This window comes from Oncorhynchus nerka, linkage group LG11, assembly GCF_034236695.1.
Source record: "Oncorhynchus nerka isolate Pitt River linkage group LG11, Oner_Uvic_2.0, whole genome shotgun sequence".
Classification (NCBI taxonomy): domain Eukaryota; kingdom Metazoa; phylum Chordata; class Actinopteri; order Salmoniformes; family Salmonidae; genus Oncorhynchus; species Oncorhynchus nerka.
Window position 1 is genome coordinate 7994762 of NC_088406.1, and position 21229 is coordinate 8015990.

The window sequence follows — 21229 nt, forward strand, 5'->3', positions numbered from 1 at the left end:
TTAAAGGCACAGTCAACTTAGTGTATGTAAACTTCAGACCCCCTTGAAATGTGATACAGTGAATTATAAGTGAAATAATCTGTCTGTAAACAATTGTTGGAAAAATTACTTGTGTTATGCACAAAGTAGATGTCCTAACCAACTTGCCAAAACTATAGTTTGTTAACAAGAAATGTGTGGAGTGGTTGAAAAACTAGTTTTAATGACTCCAACCTAAGTCTATGTAAACTAGTTTTAATGACTCCAACCTAAGTGTATGTAAACTAGTTTTAATGACTCCAACCTAAGTGTATGTAAACTAGTGTTAATGACTCCAACCTAAGTGTATGTAAACTAGTTTTAATGACTCCAACCTAAGTGTATGTAAACTAGTTTTAATGACTCCAACCTAAGTGTATGTAAACTAGTGTTAATGACTCCAACCTAAGTGTATGTAAACTAGTGTTAATGACTCCAACCTAAGTGTATGTAAACTAGTTTTAATGACTCAAACAGAAGTGTATGTAAACTAGTTTTAATGACTCCAACCTAAGTGGATGTAAACTAGTTTTAATGACTCCAACCTAAGTGTATGTAAACTAGTGTTCATGACTCCAACCTAAGTGTATGTAAACTAGTTTTAATGACTCCAACCTAAGTGTATGTAAACTAGTTTTAATGACTCCAACCTAAGTGTATGTAAACTAGTGTTAATGACTCCAACCTAAGTGTATGTAAACTAGTGTTAATGACTCCAACCTAAGTGTATGTAAACTAGTTTTAATGACTCCAACCTAAGTGTATGTACACTAGTTTTAATGACTCCAACCTAAGTGTATGTAAACTAGTTTTAATGACTCAAACAGAAGTGTATGTAAACTAGTTTTAATGACTCCAACCTAAGTGTATGTAAACTAGTGTTCATGACTCCAACCTAAGTGTATGTAAACTAGTTTTAATGACTCCAACCTAAGTGTATGTAAACTAGTTTTAATGACTCCAACCTAAGTGTATGTAAACTAGTTTTAATGACTCCAACCTAAGTGTATGTAAACTAGTTTTAATGACTCAAACCTAAGTGTATGTAAACTAGTTTTAATGACTCCAACCTAAGTGTATGTAAACTAGTTTTAATGACTCCAACCTAAGTGATTGTAAACTAGTTTTAATGACTCCAACCTAAGTGTGTGTGAACTAGTTTTAATGACTCCAACCTAAGTGTATGTAAACTGTTTTTAATGACTCCAACCTAAGTGTATGTAAACTTCTGACTTCAACTGTAGCTGCAGTACCTGTATTTATATTTCTTCAACTGTAGCTGCAGTACCTGTATTTATATTTCTTCAACTGTAGCTGCAGTACCTGTATTTATATTTCTTCAACTGTAGCTGCAGTACCTGTATTTATATTTCTTCAACTGTATAAAACTGTTTTATTTTTCTTGACTTTTTACAAATGTTAGAATCTTACGTTACAGAGTATTTTAGGAATATCGTTGACAAAAGAATGACAATTAAATACATTTTTATCCCACTTTGTAACACAACAAAATGTGGAATAAGTCAAGGGTGTGAATACTTTCTGAAGTTACTGTATATAGTGCATTACTTCTGACCAGGGCCCTACGGGGATACAGACAGAGATTTGACCAGGGCCCTACGGGGATACAGACAGAGATTTGACCAGGGCCCTACGGGGATACAGACAGAGATTTGACCAGGGCCCTACGGGGATACAGACAGAGATTTGACCAGTGCCCTACGGGGATACAGACAGAGATTTGACCAGGGCCCTACGGGGATACAGACAGAGATTTGACCAGGGCCCTACGGGGATACAGACAGAGATTTGACCAGGGCCCTACGGGGATACAGACAGAGATTTGACCAGGGCCCTACGGGGATACAGACAGAGATTTGACCAGGGCCCTACGGGGATACAGACAGAGATTTGACCAGGGCCCTACGGGGATACAGACAGAGATTTGACCAGGGCCCTACGGGGATACAGACAGAGATTTGACCAGGGCCCTACGGGGATACAGACAGAGATTTGACCAGTGCCCTACGGGGATACAGCCAGAGATTTGACCAGTGCCCTACGGGGATACAGACAGAGATTTGACCAGGGAAATGTGGTGCCACTCGGGATAAAACAACCGACAATGTAAAAATACAAATAACAATCATCCTTACCTCTTCTGGAGGCTTCGAAGCTGTCGAAGAGGTTTATTCTCTGGATGTCGTAGGTCAGTGTGGTGTTGGGCATTAAGGTCCGGTTCCTGTTGATGTTTGTCGCAGCGAATTTAAAGGCCAGCTCCTCCACACTAATGGGCTCATTCTCAAGGGTCTCAAAGATACCCCCTGGAGAAACAGCAGAGAAGTGTGGGACAGGGAGGGGGTGAAAAATATATAATTATTACAGAAGAAGAAGAATGAGTAGGATGCATTATTTTGTATCATTATCTGTCTTTATCATTCCCTTATGCCTTTGTCCAACCTAAAGTGGTGTAACGTGTCACATACTCCCAAGTCGTTTCATCACACAGTGCCACTGAATGACCTATGGAATAGTTCCAGGGGAGATAAATGAGCCAATTGGAAGCTGGGGATGATTCGGGGGAACCATGATGGTTTGAGGGCCAGATTGGGAATTTAGCCAGGACACCGGGGTTAACACCCCTACTCTTACGATAAGTAGCATGGGATCTTTAATGACGTCAGAGAGTGAGAACAGCCGTTTAACATCCCTTCCGAAAAGATAGCAACCTACACAGGGCAAGTGGGGAATTATTTTTAGAACAAACAAGTGTTGTGACATTCACAACTCTTCCTCCATTAATTAACATCCTTAATTCTCCTGCAGTCAGCTCAATACAAACTAATGATCTACTCTTACCCAATACCCTGAACTATCCTACTCCTTCACTCCTAACCCAATATACGCTCTCCTAGAGAGAGAGAGAGAGAGAGAGAGAGAGAGAGAGAGAGAGAGAGAAAGAGAGGCATAGAACTAGAGAGAGAGAGAGAGAGAGAGAGAGAGAGAGAGAGAGAGAGAGTGAGAGAGAGAGGCATAGAACTAGATAGAGAGAGAGAGAGAGAGAGAGAGTGAGAGAGGCATAGAACTAGATAGAGAGAGAGAGAGAGAGAGAGAGAGAGAGAGAGAGAGAGAGAGAGGCATAGAACTAGATAGAGAGAGAGAGAGAGAGAGAGAGAGAGTGAGAGAGGCATATAACTAGATAGAGATAGAGAGAGAGAGAGAGAGAGAGAGAGAGATAGAGAGAGAGAGAGAGAGAGTGAAGGATCAGTGGGTCTGCTCAGTGCTTAGCATGCCAAGACAGACAGAGAGAGAGGGAGGGAGGGAGGGCATGGGAGGCTGGGTTCAAACACAACAACTGTTTCCTCTCTTTGGATTAGTTCCAAATGGCAATCTATTGCATTTATAGTGCACTACCAGGGCCCATAGTCCCTTTAAACACAATTACGTACGAGCTAGCAGTGTGTCCCAAAAGAGCTTTGGTCAAAAGTAGTGCACTATATAGGAAATAGGGTGCCATTTGGGACACATTTTTCTCTCTGTACAAAATCTCATTACAAAATCATGGGCATTATAATGGAGTTGGTCCCCCATTTGCTGCTATAAAAGCCTCCACTCTTCTGGGAAGGCTTTCTACTAGATGTTGGAACATTGCTGCTATAACAGCCTCCACTCTTCTGGGAAGGCTTTCTACTAGATGTTGGAACATTGCTGCTATAACAGCCTCCACTCTTCTGGGAAGGCTTTCCACTAGATGTTGGAACGTTGCTGCGTGGGCTTGCTTCCATTCAGCCACGAGAGCATTAGTGAGGTCGGGCACTGATGTTGGGCGATTAGGCCTGGCTCGCAGTCGCCGTTCCAATTCATCCCAATGGGTTTGAGGTCAGGGTTCTGTTCAGGCCAGTCAAGTTCTTCCACTTTGATCTCGACAAACCATTTCTGTATGGACCTCGCTTTGTGTGCAGGGGGCATTGCCGTGCTGAAACAGGAAAGGGCCTTCCCCAAACTGTTGCCAAAGTTGCAAGCACAGAATCGTATAGAATGTAATTTTATGCTGTAGCGTTAAGATTTCCCTTCACTGGAACTAAGGGGCCTGAACCATAAAAAAAACAGCCCCAGACCATTATTCCTTCTCCACCAAACTTTAGAGTTGGCACTACGCATTGGGGCAGGTAGCGATCTCCTGGCATCTGCCAAACCCAGACTCGACCGTTGGACTGCCAGATGGTGAACCGTAATTCATCACTCCAGAGAAAGCGTTTCCACTGCTCCAGAGTCCAATGGCGGTGAGCTTTACGCCACTCCAGCCATTGCTTGTCATTGCGCATGGTGATCTAAGGCTTGTGTGCGACTGCTCGGTCATGTAAACCCATTTCATGAAGCTCCCGACAAACAGTTCTTGTGCTGACGTAGCTTCCAGAGGCAGTTTGGAACTCGGTAGTGAGGGTTGCAACTGAGGACAGACTCGTTGCACTTCAGCACTCCCAATCTGTGAGCTTGTGTGGTCTACCACTTCGCGACTGAGCCGTTGTTGCTCCTAGACGTTTCCACTTCACAATAACAGAGCTTACAGTTGACCGGAGCAGCTCTAGCAGGACAGAAATTTGACGAAGTGACTTGTTGGAAAGGTGGCATCCTGTGACGGTGTCACGTTGAAAGTCACTGAGCTCTTCAGTAAGGCCATTCTACCGCCAATGTTTGTCAATGGAGATTGCGTGGCTGTGTGCTCAATTTTATACACCTGTCAGCAACAGGTGTGGCTGAAATCGCTGAATCCACTCATTTGAAGGGGTGTACACATACTTTTATAAATATAGTGTATCAACGAGAAATCATTGCTGAATATGAGCTATAACAGCACTGTATTGGGGACTTCCGTGTCACTATAGAAACGTATTGTACAAATGTAGATACATGTGCAACTGTGTTTAGTTTTGCCCTCTCACTTTGGAGACGGTGTCATGTGACCTTCTGTGTATAAAATGAGAGAACTCGTGCCAAAGAGTCCTGCTGCAGCTGGTACCATTGATAGATTTCTAGAGAGGAGAGGAGAGGAGAGGAGAGGAGAGGAGAGGAGAGGAGAGGAGAGGAGAGGAGAGGAGAGGAGAGGAGAGATAAAACCATAACAAATGGTAGTGAAAATGAGCTGAGACCAGAACCTGTCAGAATTTTATTTAAATTAAACAAAATAATTTCTGGTCTGTATACTGCCAGGTTGGTGGGAATGGAGGGGGTGATGGGAAGAGGAGGAAGGGAAAGGCAGGGGGAGAGGTGGAAGGAATGGGGGCAGGAAGGGGGAAGCGAAGGGGGTGAGTGAAAGGGTTTAGGGGTTGATGTAGGTTATGTGGTGGGTGCTCAAGCAGAAAAATCAACAACCACAGCCACAGCCAGCCACAGCCACAACCAGCCACAGTTACAACCAGCCACAGCCACAACCAGCCACAGCCACAGCCACAACCAGCCACAGCCAGCCACAACCAGCCACAGCCACAACCAGCCACAGCCACAGCCACAAACAGCCACAGCCACAGCCACAACCAGCCACAGCCAGCCACAACCAGCCACAGCCACAACCAGCCACAGCCAGCCAAAGCAAGCCAAAGCAAGCCACAGCCACAACCAGCCACAGCCAGCCAAAGCAAACCACAGCCAGCCACAGCCACAACCAGCCACAGCCACAACCAGCCACAGCCAGCCAAAGCAAGCCACAGCCACAACCAGCCACAGCCAGCCAAATCAAACCACAGCCACAGCCAGCCACAGCCACAACCAGCCACAGTTACAACCAGCCACAGCCACAACCAGCCACAGCCACAGCCAGCCACAGCCACAAACAGCCACAGCCAGCCACAACCAGCCACAGCCAGCCACAGCCAGCCACAACCAGCCACAGCCACAACCAGCCACAACCAGCCACAGCCACAGCCAGCCATAGCCACAGCCACAACCAGCCACAGCCAGCCACTGCCACAACCAGCCAAAGACAGCCAGGCACAGCCACAGCCAGACACAGCCACAGCCACCAACAGCCACAGCCACCAACAGCCACAGCCAGCCAAAGCCACAAACAGCCACAGCCACAACCAGCCACAGCCAGCCACAGCCACAACCAGCCACAGCCACATCCAGCCACAGCCACAACCAGCCACAGCCACAAACAGCCACAGCCACAACCAACCACAACCAGCCACAACCAACCACAACCAGCCACAGCCAGCCACAACCAGCCACAGCCAGCCAAAGCCACAACCAGCCACAACCAGCCACAACCAGCCAAAGCCTGCCACAGCCACAACCAGCCACAACCAGCCACAGCCAGCTACAGCCACAACCAGCCACAGCCAGCCACAACCAGCCACAGCCACAACCAGCCACAATCAGCCACAGCCAGCCACATCCACAAACAGCCACAGCCACAACCAGCCACAGCCACAGCCAGCCACAGCCAGCCACAGCCACTATCAGCCACAGCCACAACCAGCCACAGCCACAACCAGCCACAGCCATCCAAAGCAAGCCACAGCCACAACCAGCGACAGCCACAACCAGCCACAACCAGCCACAACCAACCACAACAAGCCACAGCCAGCCACAGCCCCAGCCACAGCCACAGCCAGCCACAGCCAGCCATAGCCACAACCAGCCAAAGACAGCCAGGCACAGCCAACCAGAGCCAGAGCCAGCCACAGCCAGGCACAGCCAAAGCCACAGACAGCCACAACCATTGTCAGCCAGCCACAGCCACAGCCAGCCAGAGCCACAGACAGCCACAACCAGCCACAACCAGCCATAGCCACAACCAGCCACAGCCACATTCAGCCACAACCAGCCACAACCAGCCACAGCCAGCCACAGCCACAGCCACAGCCAGCCACAGCCTCAACCAGCCAAAGCCAGCCACAACCAGACACAGCCCGCCAAAACCAGCCACAGCCACAACCAGCCACAGCCATAACGACCCAAAACCATCCGCAGCCATCCAAAGCCAGCCACAACCACAGCCAGCCACAGCCAGCCACAGCCACAGCCACAGCTAGCCACAGTCAGGCACAGCCACAGCCAGACACAGACACAGCCAGCCACAGCCAGACACAGCCCCAGCCAGACACAGCCAGCCACAGCCAGGCATCGCCACAGCCAGCCACAACCAGCCACAGACAGCCACAGACAGCCACAACCAGCTACAGCCAGGCACAGCCACAGCCAGGCACAGCCACAGTCAGCCACAAGCAGCTACAGCCAGCCACAACCAGCAGCCACAGCCAGCCATAGTCAGAGCCAGCCACAGCCACAACCAGCCACAGCCAGCCACAGCCAACCACAACCAGCCACAGCCAGCCACAGCCACAGCCACAGCCACAACCAGCCACAGCCACAGCCACAACCAGCCACAGCCATAGCCATAACCAGCCACAGCCAACCACAACCAGCCACAGCCAGCCACAGCCACAGCCAGCCACAGCCAGCCATAGCCACAGCCACAACCAGCCACAGCCAGCCACAGCCAGCCACTGCCACAACCAGCCACAGACAGCCACAGACAGCCACAGCCAACCACAACCAGCCACAGCCAGCCACAGCCACAGCCACAACCAGCCACAGCCAGCCACAGCCAGCCACTGCCACAACCAGCCACAGACAGCCACAGACAGCCACAGCCAGCCACAGCCAGCCACAGCCACAGCCACAGCTAGCCACAGTCAGGCACAGCCACAGCCAGACACAGACACAGCCAGCCACAGCCAGACACAGCCCCAGCCAGACACAGCCAGCCACAGCAAGGCATCGCCACAGCCAGCCACAGCCAGCCACAACCAGCTACAGACAGCCACAGACAGCCACAACCAGCTACAGCCAGGCACAGCCACAGCCAGGCACAGCCACATCCAGCCACAGTCAGCCACAAGCAGCTACAGCCAGCCACAACCAGCAGCCACAGCCAGCCATAGTCAGAGCCAGCCACAGCCACAACCAGCCACAGCCAGCCACAGCCAACCACAACCAGCCACAGCCAGCCACAGCCACAGCCACAACCAGCCACAGCCACAGCCACAGCCACAACCAGCCACAGCCACAACCAGCCACAGCCAGCCACAGCCAACCACAACCAGCCACAGCCAGCCACAGCCACAGCCAGCCACAGCCAGCCATAGCCACAGCCACAACCAGCCACAGCCAGCCACAGCCAACCACAACCAGCCACAGCCAGCCACAGCCACAGCCACAGCCACAACCAGCCATAGCCAGCCACAGCCAGCCACTGCAACAAACAGCCACAGACAGCCACAGACAGCCACAACCAGCTACAGCCAGGCACAGCCACAGCCAGGCACAGCCACAGCCAGCCACAGTCAGCCACAAGCAGCTACAGCCAGCCACAACCAGCAGCCACAGCCAGCCATAGTCAGAGCCAGCCACAACCAGCCACAGCCAGCCACAGCCAACCACAACCAGCCACAGCCAGCCACAGCCACAGCCACAGCCACAACCAGCCACAGCCACAGCCACAACCAGCCACAGCCAGCCCCAGCCACAGCCACAGCCACAGCCAGCCACAGCCAGCCACAGCCACAGCCAGCCACAGCCTCAACCAGCCAAAGCCAGCCACAACCAGACACAGCCCGCCAAAACCAGCCACAGCCACAACCAGCCACAGCCATAACGACCCAAAACCAGCCGCAGCCATCCAAAGCCAGCCACAACCACAGCCAGCCACAGCCAGCCACAGCCACAGCCAGGCACAGCCAAAGCCACAGCCACAGCAACAACCAGCCACAGACAGCCACAACCATTTTCAGCCAGCCACAGCCACAGCCAGCCACAGCCAGCCATAGCCAGCCAGAGCCACAGACAGCCACAGCCAGACACAGCCACAGCCAGCCACAGTCAGCCACAAGCAGCTACAGCCAGCAGCCACAGCCAGCCACAGCCAGCCACAGCCAGGCACAGCCAAAGCCACAGCCACAACCAGCCACAGACAGCCACAACCATTTTCAGCCAGCCACAGCCACAGCCAGCCACAGCCAGCCAGAGCCACAGACAGCCACAGCCAGCCACAGCCACAGCCAGCCACAGCCAGCCACAACCACAGCCACAACCGGCCACAGCCAGCCACAGCCAACCACAACCAGCCACAGCCACAGCCAGCCACAGCCAGGCACAGCCAAAGCCACAGCCAAAACCAGCCACAGACAGCCACAACCATTTTCAGCCAGCCACAGCCACAGCCAGCCACAGCCAGCCATAGCCAGCCAGAGCCACAGACAGCCACAGCCAGAGCCAAAACCAGTCACAGACAGCCACAACCATTTTCAGCCAGCCACAGCCACAGCCAGCCACAGCCAGCCATAGCCAGCCAGAGCCACAGACAGCCACAGCCAGACACAGCCACAGCCAGCCACAGCCAGCCACAACCAGCCACAGCCACAGCCACAACCGGCCACAGCCAGCCACAGCCCGCCACAGCCAGGCACAGCCACAGCCACAACCAGCTACAGCCAGGCACAGCCACAGCCAGCCACAGTCAGCCACAAGCAGCTACAACAAGCCACAACCAGCAGCCACAGCCAGCCATAGTCAGAGCCAGCCACAGCCACAACCAGCCACAGCCAACCACAACCAGCCACAGCCAGCCACAGCCCCAGCCACAACCAGCCACAGCCACAACAAGCCACAACCAGCCAAAGACAGCCAGGCACAGCCACAGCCAACCAGAGCCAGAGCCAGCCACAGCCAGGCACAGCCAAAGCCACAGCCACAACCAGCCACAGACAGCCACAACCATTTTCAGCCAGCCACAGCCAGCCATAGCCAGCCAGAGCCACAGACAGCCACAACCAGCCACAACCAGCCACAGCCAGCCACAGCCACAGCCACAACCAGCCACAGCCACAACCAGCTACAGCCAGGCACCGCCACAGCCAGCCACAGCCACAGCCACAACCAGCTACAGCCAGGCACCGCCACAGCCAGCCACAACCAGCCACAGACAGCCACAACCAGCCACAGACAGCCACAGCCAGGCACAGCCACAGCCACAACCAGCTACAGCCAGGCACAGCCACAGTCAGCCACAACCAGCCACAGACAGCCACAGCCAGGCACAGCCACAGCCACAGCCACAGCCACAGCCACAGCCACAACCAGCTACAGCCAGGCACAGCCACAGTCAGCCACAACCAGCTACAGCCAGGCACAGCCACAGTCAGCCACAACCAGCCACAGACAGCCACAGCCACAGCCAGGCACAGCCACAGTCAGCCACAACCAGCTACAGCCAGCCACATAATGTAGACATCATCTCAACGCAATCTTGGAATTAGGTCACGTGATCAGATTGGGAACAGTATTTAATTAGCTTTTTTTATGTACAAGCTGAAATGTTACTCAAACCTCCCATGCTACTGTTACCTCCCATGTTACTGCCACCTCCCATGTTACTGTCACCTCCCATGCTACTGTCACCTCCCATGCTACTGTCACCTCCCATGTTACTGTCACCTTCCATGCTACTGTCACCTCCCATGTTACTGTCACCTCCCATGCTACTGTCACCTCCCATGCTACTGTCACCTCCCATGCAACTGTCACCTCCCATGCTACTGTCACCTCCCATGCTACTGTCACCTCCCATGCTACTGTCACCTCCCATGTTACTGTCACCTCCCATGCTACTGTCACCTCCCATGTTACTGTCACCTCCCATGTTACTGTCACCTCCCATGCTACTGTCACCTCCCATGCTACTGTCACCTCCCATGCTACTGTCACCTCCCATGCTACTGTCACCTCCCATGCTACTGTCACCTCCCATGTTACTGTCACCTCCCATGCTACTGTCACCTCCCATGTTACTGTCACCTCCCATGTTACTGTCACCTCCCATGTTACTGTCACCTCCCATGCTACTGTCACCTCCCATGCTACTGTCACCTCCCATGCTACTGTCACCTCCCATGTTACTGTTACCTCCCATGTTACTGTCACCTCCCATGCTACTGTCACCTCCCATGCTACTGTCACCTCCCATGCTACTGTCACCTCCCATGCTACTGTCACCTCCCATGTTACTGTCACCTCTCATGTTACTGTCACCTCCCATGTTACTGTCACCTCCCATGCTACTGTCACCTCCCATGCTACTGTCACCTCCCATGTTACTGTCACCTCCCATGCTACTGTCACCTCCCATGCTACTGTTACCTCCCATGTTACTGGCACCTCCCATGCTACTGTCACCTCCCATGCTACTGTCACCTCCCATGTTACTGTCACCTCCCATGCTACTGTCACCTCCCATGCTACTGTTACCTCCCATGTTACTGTCACCTCCCATGCTACTGTCACCTCCCATGCTTCTTTTTATAAGACACATTAATGTGTTGAAAATCCCAAATTGTTTGCATAGTCAATTTACACACAGCTCTGACACTCTTTTCCCACCAGACATGCCACCAGGGGTCTTTTCAGAGTCCCTAAAAATCCAGAACAAATTCAAGAAAGTGTACAGTATTATATAGAGCCCTTATTGCATGGAACTTCCTTCCATCTCATATTGCTCAAATAAACAGCAAACCTGGTTTAAAAAAAACAGATAAAGCAACACCTCGCGGCACAACGCCTTTCCGCTATTTGACCTAGATAGTTTGTGTGTATACATTGATATGTAGGATACGTGTGCCTTTCACATTTTCTGACGTAGTTCTGTCCTTGAGCGGTTCTTGTCTATTAATGTTCTGTATTATGTCATTCTGAATATGTTTCATGTTTTGTGTTGGACCCCAGGAAGAGATGTTGCTGCTTTTATAACAGCTAATGGTTGGATCCTAATAAAATACCAAATACCAAAATACAAGTCACCTCCCATGCTACTGTCACCTCCCATGCTACTGTCACCTCCCATGCTACTGTCACCTCCCATGCTACTGTCACCTCCCATGTTACTGTCACCTCCCATGCTACTGTCACCTCCCATGCTACTGTCACCTCCCATGTTACTGTCACCTCCCATGCTACTGCCACCTCCCATGCTACTGTCACCTCCCATGCTACTGTCACCTCCCATGCTACTGTCACCTCCCATGTTACTGTCACCTCCCATGCTACTGTCACCTCCCATGCTACTGTCACCTCCCATGCTACTGCATCCCAAATAGCACCATATTCCCTTTTTAGTGTACTACTTTGACCAGTGCACTACATAGGGAACAGACACACCCAGTGCTTTCAATAATTAGATCCTCACATCAGACTGATTTCATCTTTTCAGCTCCACACCTCCACATGGGTTTATTTACATGTCCATCACTACAATCCACCTGGAAACCGTAGCAACCATCGGGTCATTGGACTTTCTATGAAAAACTATCTTGGCGGAATTGCTTGTGAAATTATGATCGATTTTTTAAGGGGATTAGCCAGGGCTTTTTCTTCAGTAGCGCAGCTTCACTCAGCTTCTCTCAGCTTCTCTCAGCTTCACTCAGCTTCTCTCAACTTCTCTCAGCTTCTCTCAGCTTCACTCAGCTTCTCTCAGCTTCTCTCAACTTCTCTCAGCTTCACTCAGCTTCTCTCAGCTTCACTCAGCTTCTCTCAGCTTCTCTCAGCTTCACTCAGCTTCTCTCAGCTTCACTCAGCTTCTCTCAGCTTCACTCAGCTTCACTCAGCTTCACTCAGCTTCTCTCAGCTTCACTCAGCTTCTCTCAGCTTCTCTCAGCTTCACTCAGCTTCTCTCAGCTTCACTCAGCTTCTCTCAGCTTCTCTCAGCTTCACTCGGCTTCACTCAGCTTCACTCAGCTTCTCTCAGCTTCACTCAGCTTCTCTCAGCTTCACTCAGCTTCTCTCAGCATCTCGCAGCATCTCTCAGCTTCTCTCAGCCTCACTCAGGCTCTCTCAGCTTCTGTCGGCTTCTCTCAGCCTCACTCAGGCTCTCTCGGCTTCTCTCGGCTTCTCTCAGCCTCACTCAGCTTCTCTCAGCCTCACTCAGCTTCTCTCAGCCTCACTCAGCTTCTCTCAGCCTCACTCAGCCTCTCTCAGCTTCTCTCAGCTTCTCTCAGCCTCACTCAGCTTCTCTCAGCCTCACTCAGCTTCTCTCAGCCTCACTCAGCTTCTCTCAGCTTCTCTCAGCCTCTCTCAGCTTCTCTCAGCTTCTCTCAGCCTCTCTCAGCTTCTCTCGGCTTCTCTCAGCCTCACTCAGCTTCTCTCAGCCTCACTCAGCTTCTCTCAGCTTCTCTCAGCTTCTCTCAGCCTCACTCAGCTTCTCTCAGCTTCTCTCAGCCTCTCTCAGCTTCTCTCAGCTTCTCTCAGCCTCTCTCAGCTTCTCTCAGCCTCTCTCAGCTTCTCTCAGCTTCATTCTTCTAGATCTATTCAGATGAACACACACACACACACACACACAAACACACAAGCTCTGGTTGTAGGGTACATTGATTCTAAACTAAGGTTTATGAGAAGCTTATTTCAATAAAAGGTATGCATCATACTTATCAGTATGCATCTGTCCTGTCTGTACCTCCTCTCTCCTCTCCTCTCCTCTCCTCTCCTCTCCTCTCCTCCTGTTCTTTCCTTTCCTTTCCTTCACTCCTCTCCTCTCCTCTCCTTCACTCCTCCTATCCTTTCCTTCACTCCTCTCCTCTCCTCCTCTCCTCTTTCTCTCCTCCTCCTCTCTTAACCCCCCCTCTCCTCCTCTCTTAAACTCCTCCTCCTCTCTTAACCTCTCCCCCTCTCTTAATCTCCCCCTCCTTAACCTCCTCCTCTCCTAAACCTCCTCCTCCCCCCTCTCTTAACAGAACAGATTCCCTGCTGATAAATACCATGTTTTCCTTATAATCCTACCTGAGGATTCTTCTAGATCTATCCACACGAACACACACACACACACACGTGCACACACACACACACAGACGCAGACACAGACACAGACACAGACACACACACACACACACACACAAGCACACAGACACAAACACACACAGACACAAACACACACACACACAGACACACAGACACAAACACACACACACACACACACACACACACCTACGCACACGAACATGCACAAACAGACTGTGAAATGAATCTCATGATTCCCAACATGCCACCTCATGGATTCACTCTGTTCTGTTCTGCAACACTATAAATTCTGCTTGTCCAACTCAGCAAAACACTGAAACCACTAGAATACTAGTGCTTTAGGCATACTGTAATGTAACCTTCTGCTCTGTTAATAGGCATACTGTAATGTAACCTTCTGCTCTGTTAATAGGTCCTACTGTAATGTAACCTTCTGCTCTGTTAATAGGTCCTACTGTAATGTAACCTTCTGCTCTGTTAATAGGCCTACTGTAAAGTAACCTTCTGCTCTGTTAATAGGCATACTGTAATGTAACCTTTCTGCTCTGTTAATAGGCATACTGTAATATAACCTTCTGCTCTGTTAATAGGTCCTACTGTAATGTAACTTTTCTGCTCTGTTAATAGGTCCTACTGTAATGTAACCTTCTGCTCTGTTAACAGGTCCTACTGTAATGTACCTTTCTGCTCTGTTAATAGGCCTACTGTAATGTAACCTTTCTGCTCTGTTAATAGGCATACTGTAATGTAACCTTTCTGCTCTGTTAATAGGCATACTGTAATGTAACCTTTCTGCTCTGTTAATAGGTCCTACTGTAATGTAACCTTTCTGCTCTGTTAACAGGTCCTACTGTAATGTAACCTTTCTGCTCTGTTAATAGGTCCTACTGTAATGTAACCTTCTACTCTGTTAACAGGTCCTACTGTAATGTAACCTTCTGCTCTGTTAATAGGTCCTACTGTAATGTACTTTTCTGCTCTGTTAATAGGCCTACTGTAATGTAACCTTTCTGCTCTGTTAATAGGCATACTGTAATATAACCTTCTGCTCTGTTAACAGGTCCTACTGTAATGTAACCTTCTGCTCTGTTAATAGGTCCTACTGTAATGTACTTTTCTGCTCTGTTAATAGGCCTACTCTAATGTAACTTTCTGCTCTGTTAATAGGCCTACTGTAATGCACCTTTCTGCTCTGTTAATAGGCCTACTGTAATGTAACCTTCTGCTCTGTTAAAGCTATTTTGTGAAACAGATGATGCCAATGAGTCACTGCCAGTGCAGTACAATGCTGTGGACTGGAACATTCTGTTAGGGCTTTGTTGAAGGCATAGCAGAACATTTAAAAAGCAATTCCCCAGACTTCTGCAGAGATTGCGTTCATGCTAAAGCACTATGGAGGTCGGCTCAAAGCGCATGGTCAGGATTCACAAACAGTGTAGTTATTCCCTCCGCAAGGCAATCAAACAGGCAAAACGTCATTATAGAGACAAAGTTCAATGGCTCAGACATAAGACATACAGTTGAAGTCGGAAGTTTACATACACTTAGGTTGGAGTCATTAAAACTCATTTTTTGAAAAACTGAGTTTAAATGTATTTAACTAAAGTGTATGTAAACTTCTGACATCAACTGTATGTGACAGGGTCCACAGACAATCACAGACTACAAAAGGATAACCAGCCACGTCGCGGACACCAACGTCTTGCTTCCGTACAATAAAACACCTTCTTCGCCCGGTTTGAGGATAACACAGTGCCACCGATGCGGCCCACTACCAAGGACTGTGGGCTCTCCTTCTCCGTGGCCGACGTGAGTAAAACATTTAAACGCGTTAACCCTCGCAAGGCTGTCGGCCCAGACGGCATCAATAGCCGTGTCCTCAGAGCATGAGCCAGAAGAGGACTGGCCACCCCACATAGCCTGGTTCCTCTCTAGGTTTCTTCCTAGGTTTTGGCCTTTCTAGGGAGTTTTTCCTAGCCACCGTGCTTCTACACCTGCATTGTTTGCTGTTTGGGGGTTTTAGGCTGGGTTTCTGTACAGCACTTTGAGATATCAGCTGATGTACGAAGGGCTATATAAATACATTTGATTTGATTTGATTTGATGAGCACACCAACTGGCTGGTGTTTTTACAGACATATTCAATCTCTCCCCTATCCCTGTCTGCTTCAAGATGGCCACCATTGTTCCTGTACCCAAGAAAGCAAAGGTAACTGAACTCAATTTCTATCGCCCTGTAGCACTCACTTCTGTCATTATGAAGTGCTTTGAGAGACTAGTCAAGGATAATATCACCTCCACCCTACCTGACACCCTAGACCCACTTCAGTTTGCTTACCGCCCCAATAGATCCACAGACGATGCATCTCCATCGCACTGCACACTGCCTTATCCCATCTGGACAAGAGGAATACCTATGTAAGAATGCTGTTCATTGACTACAGCTCAGCATTCAACACCATAGTACCCTCCAAGCTCATCATCAAGTTCGAGACCCTGGGTCGCGGATTAAAGGTAAAACGCCGCTCAATTGGAAATTACCTTCACAGACGGAATCCTTAAATCGGTGAAACTGACAGGTCCGTTTTATTGGGGCGGCAGGGTAGCCTAGTGGTTAGAGCATTGGACTAGTAACTGAAAGGTTGTAAGTTCAAATCCCCGAGCTGACAAGGTACAAAATCTGTCGTTCTGCCCCTGAACAGGCAGTTAACCCACTGCTCCTAGGCCGTCATTGAAAATAAGAATTTGTTCTTAACTGACTTGCCTAGTAAAATAAAATAAAAAATAAAACATTTGTTTAAAACAATAAAGAAGTTACTACAAACAACCGACACGGTTCTTTTCTGCACTAATAGAACGAGACAATATGCTATTTTATTCACACTGTTGAATTCTCCTCCACTCCATTGTCAGCAACAAAACAACAGCAATAACAAAGGCAGTGTTTGGGGGCGAAGAGCGGTTCCCCTAATGCAGATTCCAATCTTTAAATGTCACGCACGATATAGCACGGTTTAAGATTCAATCCCGGCCATATATATTTTTTTTTAAGTCAAGTGCAATGCGAAACTCTTAGACACCTCCTCCTTTTCTCTGGCTGCTAATGGCCTATGAGTCGAGCATCGATCCATATGTCGTCTAGAAACACAGTAATCTGGATCCACATGTCATCTAGAAACACAGTAATCTGGATCCACATGTCGTCTAGAAACACAGTAATCTGATTCCACATGTCATCTAGAAACACAGTAATCTGATTCCACATGTCATCTAGAAACAGAGTAATCTGATTCCACATGTCATCTAGATCCACAGTAATCTGGATCCACATGTCATCTAGAAACACAGTAATCTGGATCCACATGTCATCTAGAAACACAGTAATCTGATTCCACATGTCATCTAGAAACACAGTAATCTGGATCCACATGTCATCTAGAAACACAGTAATCTGATTCCACATGTCATCTAGAAACACAGTAATCTGGATCCACATGTCATCTAGAAACACAGTAATCTGGATCCACATGTCATCTAGAAACACAGTAATCTGGATCCACATGTTGTCTAGAAACACAGTAATCTGATTCCACATGTCATCTAGATCCACAGTAATCTGGATCCACATGTCATCTAGAAACACAGTAATCTGGATCCACATGTCATCTAGAAACACAGTAATCTGATTCCACATGTCATCTAGAAACACAGTAATCTGGATCCACATGTTGTCTAGAAACACAGTAATCTGATTCCACATGTCATCTAGAAACACAGTAATCTGGATCCACATGTTGTCTAGAAACACAGTAATCTGATTCCACATGTCATCTAGAAACACAGTAATCTGGATCCACATGTCATCTAGAAACACAGTAATCTGGATCCACATGTCATCTAGAAACACAGTAATCTGGATCCACATGTTGTCTAGAAACACAGTAATCTGATTCCACATGTCATCTAGAAACACAGTAATCTGGATCCACATGTCATCTAGAAACACAGTAATCTGGATCCACATGTCATCTAGAAACACAGTAATCTGGATCCACATGTTGTCTAGAAACACAGTAATCTGGATCCACATGTTGTCTAGAAACACAGTAATCTGGATCCACATATCATCTAGAAACACAGTAATCTGGATCCACATATCATCTAGAAACAGTTCTGTGTTGAGATTCACTTTCCCTCCTTTATTTAGAGCCCAGACCCTGATTAAAAATGGATTCCACTCTCACTGTTGGTTCATACTGCTGTTCTGTGCCGTGGAACTGAAACATGTCTAGTATTGTTCCAGTATATTAAGAGACACTTGTCTGGCCCTCATAAGGACCACCACACACACACACACACACACACACACGAGCACGCACAACACACAGGAATGACCAGTGCAGAAATTCTGCTTCCACATCTTAAATGTTACTGGTCCAACTAAAATGTACTGTACTGAAAGTAATAAATGATAGAATTACTTAGAGAAATAGATTATGGGAGATAATCTCCCTTGAAGCTTGACGAAATACAGTGATACAAAAGTATGTGGACACCCCTTCAAATTAGTGGATTCGGCTATTTCAGCCACACCTGTTGCTGACAGGTGTTTAAAAATTGAGCAGACGACCATGCAATCTCCATAGACAAACATTGGCAGTAGAATGTCCCATACTGAAGAGCTCAGTGACTTTCAACGTGGCACCGTCAAAGGATGCTAAAGGTGCCCTGCTACTGTTGAGCTGCCTCGGTCAACTGTAAGTGCTGTTTTTGTGAAGTGGAAACGTCTAGGGCACACAAGCTCACAGAATGGGACCGCCGAGTGCTGAAGCGCATAGCGTGTTAAAATTCCTCTGTCCTTGGTTGCAACACTCACTACTGAGTTCCAAACTGCCAACGTCAGCACAAGAACTGTTCGTCTGGAGCTTGAAATGGGTTTCCAGATCACCATACGAAATGCCAAGCATCGGCTGGAGTGGTGTAAAGCTCGCCGCCATTGGACTCTGGAGCAGTGAAGTGATAAATCACGCTTCAACATTTGGCAGTGCAACGGAGAAATCTGGGTTTGACGGATACAAGGAGAACACTACCTGCCCAAATGCATAGTTCCAACTGTAAAGTTTGGTGGAAGAGGAATAATGGTCTGGGGCTGTTTTTCATGGTTCGGGCCCCTTAGTTCCAGTGAAGGGAAATCTTAACGCTACAGCATACAATGACATTCTAGACGATCCTGTGTTTTCAAACTTTGTGGCAACAGTTTTGGGAAGGCCCTTTCCTGTTTCAGCATGACAATGCCCCCGTGCACAAAGTGAGGTCCATACAGAAATGGTTTGTCGAGATCGGTGTGGAAGAACTTTACTGGCCTGCACAGAGCCCTGAACTCAACCCCACTAAACACCTTTGGGATGAATTGGAACGGCGACTGCGAGCCAGGCCTAATCTCCCAACATCAGAGCCTGACCTCACTAATGCTCTTGTGGCTGAATGGAAGCAAGTACCCGCAGCAATGTTCCAACATCTAGTGCAAAGCCTTCCCAGAAGACTGGAGGCTGTTATAGCAGCAACGTTCCAACATCTAGTGGAAAGCCTTCCCAGAAGAGAGGAGGCTGTTATAGCAGCAATGTTCCTACATCTAGTGGAAAGCCTTCCCAGAAGAGAGGAGGCTGTTATATCAGCAATGTTCCAACATCTAGTGGAAAGCCTTCCCAGAAGAGAGGAGGCTGTTATATCAGCAATGTTCCTACATCTAGTGGAAAGCCTTCCCAGAAGAGAGGAGGCTGTTATATCAGCAATGTTCCAACATCTAGTGGAAAACCTTCCCAGAAGAGAGGAGGCTGTTATAGCAGCAACATTCCAACATCTAGTGCAAAGCCTTCCCAGAAGAGTGGAGGCTGTTATAGCAGCAAAGGTGTCAGGGGGGGGGGTCACAGAACTCCATATTAATGCCCATGATTTTGGGATGAGATGTTTGACAGCAGGTGTCCACATACGTTTGACTATGTAGTGTATCTTAACACGGTCCTATGAACTCACAGAAAATACAGTCATTTTATCCTGCTGCTGACGTCAATACCAGAGGACGTTTTAAAATGTATTATATTTATAACTTTTAATATCTGAACATAAACTCAGCTAGGATTTCTACATCAGTGTTGTGGCTCAAATCATTGCATCTGGACCAAGTGAGTTGTCCAATGAAATGTTATTTACCCTTAAAAGCCTGGATAGTGCTTCGGCCTGGGGAATGGTCGATCCCATGGTAGCTGAAGCTCAAACAGGAGGATTCTATCCACATCACCTTTAAGAGATCGTTTAGTGCCCGTCGGTCTGGCGATCATTGTTGACTGAAGCCCAGTGGCACTATCACCTATTGTTGAAGGCTTAGAGGCCCGACAGGTATTCAGTATTTAAATCTGGAGGCCCGACAGGTATACAGTATTTCAATTTGGAGGCCCTACAGGTAGACAGTATTTAAATCTGGAGGCCCTACAGGTATACAGTATTTAAATCTGGAGGCCCTACAGGTATCGGTTGACAACTCCATTGTGTCCTCCTCCCAGAGCGCTAAGAACCTTGGCGTGATCCTGGACAACACCCTGTCGTTCTCAACTAACATCAAGGCGGTGGCCCGTTCCTGTAGGTTCATGCTCTACAACATCCGCAGAGTACGACCCTGCCTCACACAGGAAGCGGCGCAGGTCCTAATCCAGGCACTTGTCATCTCCCGTCTGGATTACTGCAACTCGCTGTTGGCTGGGCTCCCTGCCTGTGCCATTAAACCCCTACAACTCATCCAGAACGCCGCAGCCCGTCTGGTGTTCAACCTTCCCAAGTTCTCTCACGTCACCCCGCTCCTCCGCTCTCTCCACTGGCTTCCAGTTGAAGCTCACATCCGCTACAAGACCATGGTGCTTGCCTACGGAGCTGTGAGGGGAACGGCACCTCAGTACCTCCAGGCTCTGATCAGGCCCTACACCCAAACAAGGGCACTGCGTTCATCCACCTCTGGCCTGCTCGCCTCCCTACCACTGAGGAAGTACAGTTCCCGCTCAGCCCAGTCAAAACTGTTCGCTGCTCTGGCCCCCCAATGGTGGAACAAACTCCCTCACGACGCCAGGACAGCGGAGTCAATCACCACCTTCCGGAGACACCTGAAACCCCACCTCTTTAAGGAATACCTAGGATAGGATAAAGTAATCCCTCTCACCCCCCTTAAAAGATTTAGATGCACTACTGTTCCACTGGATGTCATAAGGTGAATGCACCAATTTGTAAGTCGCTCTGGATAAGAGCGTCTGCTAAATGACTTAAATGTAAATGTAAATGTAGGTAGACAGTATTTAAATCTGGAGGCCCTACAGGTAGA

At 48.9% G+C, this 21229-nt stretch overlaps 1 protein-coding gene across 2 annotated transcripts in view; it reads right to left on the reverse strand.

Annotated features, from left to right (window-relative positions):
- LOC115126039 (glutamate receptor ionotropic, kainate 1) overlaps positions 1-21229 on the reverse strand; it is a 125388-nt gene that overhangs the window by 83083 nt on the left and 21076 nt on the right. For both annotated transcript variants that reach the window (XM_065024180.1, XM_065024179.1), the window contains exon 2: positions 2175-2342. In XM_065024180.1, coding sequence (XP_064880252.1) covers positions 2175-2342 — 168 coding nt within the window. The remainder of the gene's footprint in view (positions 1-2174; positions 2343-21229) is intronic.